The sequence below is a fragment of the Crocuta crocuta genome, unplaced genomic scaffold (genome assembly GCF_008692635.1).
Source record: "Crocuta crocuta isolate KB4526 unplaced genomic scaffold, BGI_CrCroc_1.0 scaffold139, whole genome shotgun sequence".
In the NCBI taxonomy this organism is placed as follows: domain Eukaryota; kingdom Metazoa; phylum Chordata; class Mammalia; order Carnivora; family Hyaenidae; genus Crocuta; species Crocuta crocuta.
Genome location: NW_027533258.1, coordinates 10,658,324 through 10,664,405, shown reverse-complemented (window position 1 = coordinate 10,664,405; position 6,082 = coordinate 10,658,324). Strand labels below are relative to the sequence as shown.

The following is a 6,082-nucleotide window of genomic DNA, read 5'->3' as shown; positions in this document are numbered from 1 at the left end:
AGAAAGGTTCCCTGGGGTGTGTAGACCCGGTGGCAGGGTCTGCGGGTGTAGCCCCGGGCTCCCTTCAGAAGTTTTCCAACTTTCCCGGAAGGCCCCTGGGGCTCTGCTTCCTCATCCTGGGGCGCAGATACCTGGACCTAAACCCGAAGTCACTTGGAGACCCAGGCGTCCGGGCCCCTAACAACTCCTGCAGAACCTTTGACCAAATAAGGGCAAAGTTGCCTCTCCTGCTTCGCCCGCCCCCTCCCTTCTCCTCTGAGCTTCTGCTTTTCCTGAAGGAGAGTTCTGTGCATCCAAAGGCTCCCCATTCCATTCCACTGCACTCCTCTCCCTGGATTTTGGCCTCCTTTATTTCATGGATTTGTTTTCCGTATTAAATCAGATCGGAGTTTTCAGAGGAATATGTAGCCCTTTCCTGGGACCGTTTTCTGGCTTTGAGGACCACGATCTTTCTGTGTACAAACTTCCAACAGCCCTTTTAAGTTTTTTTTTCCCGAATTTCATAGATGTGCACAAAGCAGATAACATATTCCCTTCCTTCGCGGTGGGGGAGGGGTTTTAGGTTCCCCCCTAGAAGTGGGGGCAGGTGGGTCCTTGGAGAAGAGGGTGGGAACTTGAGTGTACTAACTCTGATGGGCGCTGTGTTCCCTTTCCAGCCAGCTGAGGTTGGTGTCCTGGTTGGCAAGGACCGGTCGAGTTTTTTCGTGAACGGGCTGACGCTTGGGGGCCAGAAATGCTCGGTTATCCGGGACTCGCTGCTGCAGGACGGGGAGTTCACCATGGATCTCCGCACCAAGAGCACCGGCGGCGCGCCCACCTTCAACATCACTGTCACCATGACTGCCAAGAGTGAGTTTCTGACTTTTAATCTTCTCTCCAGCTCCGGGATTCATCCCCAGTGTACCTCCTCGTGGTCTTCTGGGTTCTTCTGTGCGGTTCCCCCAGTGCGGAGGGACGGCCCCAGGCTGCTGGATGCTGGGACGCTGGATAGTTCCTCCAGCTGGGTCTCGGTTCCTCATCTTATAACATAAAGAAGTTGAACCGTGTTACCTCTTAAGTTCCTTCCTGCCCTGAGCCGCGTTGGAGGAGAAACTCCCGTTTTCTCGGACAAGGCAGACTGGGGGGTCAGAAGTTGGCACCTCACCTCGGTCTTTTGAATTCTTTTGTTGAGACCTGGAGGTGGCAGGCTAACTGTGGTTATTTGTCGCCTGAACCAGAGTCCGGGGTCTGGAGGCCCTTGGCCCCTAAATTTTAGCGTGTTCCTCTCCAGCGTGAAGCTTGAGTTCCCCCTCCTGAAAAGCCCTATTGTTCCTGGGTGACTGACAGCCTGCCTGTGTGGGGGGGGGGGCTGGGAGAGAGGAGGTTGGGTTACAGCCCCCAGGGCTGGACAGCTGCTCAACAGCTGGCCGGGGTGGGACGGGGACACCTGGGTCCTAGCCTCCTTTCTCTCTCCTCCAGCGCTAGTCCTGCTGATGGGCAAGGAAGGTGTCCACGGCGGGATGATCAACAAGAAATGTTATGAAATGGCCTCTCACCTGCGGCGCTCCCAGTACTGACCTCGTCCGCCCCGCCCCCCACCGCTTTTGCACCCCCTCCTTCCCATACACACGTGCACCATTTTTATTTTTGGGCCATTACCCACACCCCTTGTTGCTGCCAAAACCACATGGGCTGGGGGCTGGGGCTGGATGGACAGACACCTCCCCCTGCCCATACCCCTCCTGTGTGTGGTTGGAAAACTTTTTTGTTTTTTGGGTTTTTTTTTTTTTTTTCTGAATAAAAAAGATTCTACTAACAAGGTGCCGTGTGGTTTGGCCTGGGTATTGGGATGGACTGTCCCCGTGACCTGCCTCCTTTATCTTGGCTTCGGGTTAGAAGGGGGTCGATGCATTACGAAGTCTAGGTGTTTGAGCTTCCCTGGCGTCTGGGCCAGCCCTAACCACCTGCCTCTGGCCTACCTGGTCAGGTGGCCCAGCCCTTCCACAGTGGCACTTTCTAGCTGAGTTGGGAGATAATGGAAAAGAGCCAGTCCGGCCCAGAGAATGGGTCCAGGCCTGCGGGCAAGGCAGGGCCAGTTGAGTCATCCTTGTGTGGGTGGGGCTCCCCCTCTGAGTCACAGTAGATGCCTGCTGGGGCTGTCCCCATGGCTACAGGTTATTCTCCAGACCCTCCCCTGCCCCTTTATGGCAAAAAAAAAAAAAAAACCCCAAAAAACCGGGGGGAGGTGCAATTCCCCCCAAATATTAGTTCACCTGTATGACAATGAGCTCACCCTTCCTCAGTTCACAGAAAACATTTTATTAACCCCATAAATGAAGACCCAGTCCCTCTACACCCTGACCCCTTCAAAAGGATGGGGAAGGGCAAGGGAGGAAGCTGGGCTCATGTCCCCCGTCCCTCAGCACAGAAGATCCTCCGAGGGNTGGGGGACGTGGGGGGGGGGGCAGGGGGAGTATTAGACCAGCAAGGCAGCCTCCGAAGAGCAGGACGGAGAGGACGGGGGGTCTGCCGGAGACCCGGGGAAGACTGGGGGGGTGGGAGCCAGGGAACCGAAGGAGGTGGGGAGCGTGGGGCTGGAGCCCAGAAGCGGGGTCCGCTCTGAGGCAGGTTGGTCCCCTGGCTCCCCTTCTTCATCACCCTCTTGCCCCGGAGTCTCTTCCTCCCGATCCTCGTCCCCAGGACCCCGGTGCACGGGCTGCTTGCAGATGGGGCAGGTCTTCCGGGTCTGGGTGAGCCACGGGTCCACGCAGCGGCTGTGGTAGGCTGCGAGGGGCGCGAGGTGAGGCCCCGCAGGTGAGGCCCCGGGGGCCTACGGGGAAGCCGGGGGGCCTGCAGGGAGTGGGGGCCTCACCGTGAGCACAGGGGAGCACCCTCAGCCTGTCCCCGTCCTCATACTCGTCCAGGCAGATGGCACAGACGTCATACTGGTCTCCTGGGGGGGAGGAAGGGGGTCCTTTCACCGAGCCACGCCTGACCACGGCCCTCCAGAACGCCCGTTCCGCACTGGCCTTGCAAGGCCTGGGGCAGAGCTGAGAAGGGCAGGCTGAGGCCACAGCAGGGCGCGAGCAATCGGGCTCGAAGGGACAAGCAAAGAGAAGCAGAGGTAAGAAGGGAAGTGGGTTTCTGAGCGGAGGTGTGAGGGTGGGGAGCGGGGAGGGGGAGGAGCGGAAGGGGGGGCAGGGCTTCTGCCACAACCTTATATGGGCACTGGAGGCTCCCGGACCTGGAGACCCAGCCCCCCCTCACCTGTGCCTTCCTCCCCACACCAGCCCCTCCCCACTCCTTCCACTTCTCAGCTCTCTTCACGTCCTCCCTTCCAGGCAAGGNAGCTCTCCGCCTCCCCCCGCCCGCCAGCCCGAGGCCCCCGAGCTCAGCCCGCGGCCCCAGCAGCAGCGCCCAGAGCAGCCCCAGCAGCAGCGCCATGGCCGGGTGGAACGCCTACATCGACAACCTCATGGCGGACGGGACCTGTCAGGACGCGGCCATCGTGGGCTACAAGGACTCGCCCTCCGTCTGGGCCGCCGTCCCCGGGAAGACCTTCGTCAACATCACGGTAGTGCGAGGCCCGCGCGCCCCGGGGCAGCGGCCGGCGCGGACCCGGAGGAAGGGACTGGGGTGNCTCTTCACGTCCTCCCTTCCAGGCCAGGGCAGCCCTCCATCCTCCCCCCCCCCCACTTGGCCGCCCTGCACGTGGGGAGCGAGAGGGAAAGGCGGCGTCTTTGCCCCCGGTGTCCTGAGCTCGAACTGCTTCAGAGCCAGGCGGCCTGTGGGAGAGACCCCGGCCCCCACTGCGCCCCTCACCCTTCTGATAGTCATGCGTGGGAATCTGTTTTAGCTGCTCCTTGGTCAGTCGGTTGCGCTGGAGCCGTTTCCGGTGCTGGACACAACGGACTATCTGGGGGGAGGGGGAGTGCATGGGTCCAACTCAGGGAACGAGACCGGACAGTCCAGTGCAGCCACCGCCGCCCCCCAACCCAGATCCAGGCCGGCTCTAAAGGCCCCGGCTCTGCCCACCACGCCCCCCGCGCTACTCACCATCACGGCTCCCATGGCCAAGACCAGCAGCCCCACGACCCCCGTAAAAGGGATGAGGTAATAGCCCAAAGGGAAGCTGTTGTCGGGGACGAGCAGCACCCGAGCCCTGGGAGAAGCAAGGCGGTTATCAGAGAAGCAGCAGAGACGAAGGGACAAAGCAAGAGGGACAGAGGGGCGCAGGACAAGGCGTGCGGATGAGGAAGGCGCGAGGGCAAAGTCCAAAGGCAGCATGTGAAGGGCTGGGGGGGGGGCTCCAGGGTGGCAGGGAAGGGTTGAAGGGGGTGCATCCTACCCCTTCTCATAGACAAAGAGGGCGCGCAGGTACTCGGAGCTCCTCTCCCCGATAAACACCGACGGAATCCAGATCTGCTGCTGGATTTCCTCTGCGGGGACAGCGCGGCACACTGGGGACCCGGTCCTCCACCCCGTCCCCTGCGGACCCTGGTAACTTGGCTCTTGGGCTCCCTCCCACCCAAAGGACAGGCTCGTCGTCTTCCCCAAGCTCTCGGCGCCCCCGCCACCTCACCTGAGCCCCACCGTCCACACCGCCAGCCTTACCGCTATTCCACACCATGTTCAGAAGCTCGTTGGAGTTCACGTTGTGCACCACAGCGGCGCCATACCCCGCCTTCTGAGCATTGAGGACCTAGGGAGACGAGGCGGGCGGTAAGGGGGCCCTCGAGGCCCCTGCCTCCCTCCACTGCCGGCGCCTCTCGTCACCCTCACTTCCCAGGCCCCGCTCCACATTCAGCAACCTTGAGGTCAAAGTTGCAGTCGAATCTTCGAAGCAGGGCAATAAAGACTGACCCGTTGACCGGGGCTGGGGGCGGTGGGGCAATGGGGCTGCAGGCGTTGGCCGGGTGAGCCTCCACAAGGAAGCCCTGGGGAAGAGAAGCAAACGGCGGTTGGAGTTCACCTGCTTGGGGTCCGCTCGCCACAGGGGCCCGCCGAGCGCCCTGGCTGCCCTGTGCTGCACATACTCTGCCCGTCACTTCCTCATCTGTGGGGCTGGAGCGCCCCGCCCGCATCAGAAGTCCGCCTGAAGACGCGAGTCCATCAAACAGCATCCCTGGACCAGATCTCCCCCCACCTCTCTCCCTGCATCGGATGAGCTTACACCCCACGCTCCGAGCTGATTCAAACCGTCACCGTCCAGCCTCCCAGCTCATAAACCAATTCTCCACTCCTACACGTCCCTTTGTCTCAAGCTCCACTTCACATTTCCTTTTCCAGCACATACGCCTACAAAATGTACTTCCCTCGGTTAATAATGAAGGCACAAAATGGAGTCACTTGTGCTAGGACCCACATTGCCAAACTTGATACCTCACAGAATGAGTTTCAAGCCTCCGCGCGAGAATGGAATCTTCACCAATCTGGAATTACCCGGTCAGAAGGACTGAAGTCCTCTAGGGGACGGACCCCTGCCCTCCCTTTAAGGAAGGTATCTTACCACAATCACCCCTTTTGCTAGCCTAACTTACGTGTCCTGCCTTTTCTTGCATGTAAAAAAAAGCCTTAAGTTTAGGTACAGCTCTTCGGAGCTCCTTTCCATCTGCTAGGTGGGAGGCCGCCCAATCTGCAAACTGTTGACTAAAAGCGGTGAGACCCTTTAAAAGGCCCTCACTTAGACTCTTTTCCACCTTCAATTTTCCAATTACCCATCTTACGAACGACTATACTGACAACTACGGCCCAACGGAGTTCTTGCTGGATGGCAGCCTTCGGGAAATACCCCAACGCTGTTTATCTGACTGCATTCTCACAGTAACCCTGGGAAAACGTCTCTTATCCCATTTTACGGCGAAACAAACCAAGGTGCACAGACGTACCGACCTTGCCCAACTTCATAAAACCTACAAGTGGCTCGGAGACCCTGCTGATAAGCACCGCTTCGCCCCGCCTGTTATTATCTCCGTGTCCCGCACAGGGCTCAGAGTTCCAGGAGCAAACTTTGTCTTCTCCCACCAGACTCTGAATTCCACGCTAGACGTGCTTCTGCACTTAGCTCCTAACCTGCCGCCTCCCCCCCCCACCCGCCCCCAGC

At 59.7% G+C, this 6,082-nt stretch overlaps 2 protein-coding genes across 3 annotated transcripts; one reads left to right on the top strand and one right to left on the bottom strand.

Moving 5' to 3' along the window:
- The first annotated feature begins 617 nt into the window (after positions 1 to 617).
- PFN1 (profilin 1) lies at positions 618 to 1,798 on the top strand. Its single transcript, XM_077746865.1, has 2 exons — positions 618 to 849; positions 1,459 to 1,798. The coding sequence occupies exons 1-2, from the start codon at positions 633 to 635 to the stop codon at positions 1,554 to 1,556; spliced, it is 315 nt and encodes a 104-aa protein (XP_077602991.1). The 5' UTR covers positions 618 to 632; the 3' UTR covers positions 1,557 to 1,798.
- A 631-nt stretch (positions 1,799 to 2,429) lies between these two features.
- Positions 2,430 to 5,117, bottom strand: RNF167 (ring finger protein 167). Of its 2 annotated transcripts, none has more exons than XM_077746820.1 (7): positions 4,791 to 5,117; positions 4,594 to 4,681; positions 4,328 to 4,418; positions 4,036 to 4,141; positions 3,802 to 3,895; positions 2,852 to 2,932; positions 2,430 to 2,763 (listed from the first exon to the last, which is right to left on the bottom strand). In XM_077746820.1, the coding sequence occupies exons 1-7, from the start codon at positions 5,100 to 5,102 to the stop codon at positions 2,456 to 2,458; spliced, it is 1,080 nt and encodes a 359-aa protein (XP_077602946.1). In that variant the 5' UTR covers positions 5,103 to 5,117; the 3' UTR covers positions 2,430 to 2,455. The 2 variants fall into 2 exon arrangements, with proteins under 2 accessions (XP_077602946.1, XP_077602948.1); XM_077746822.1 differs by having other exon boundaries at positions 4,843 to 4,921.
- Positions 5,118 to 6,082: the final 965 nt, after the last annotated feature.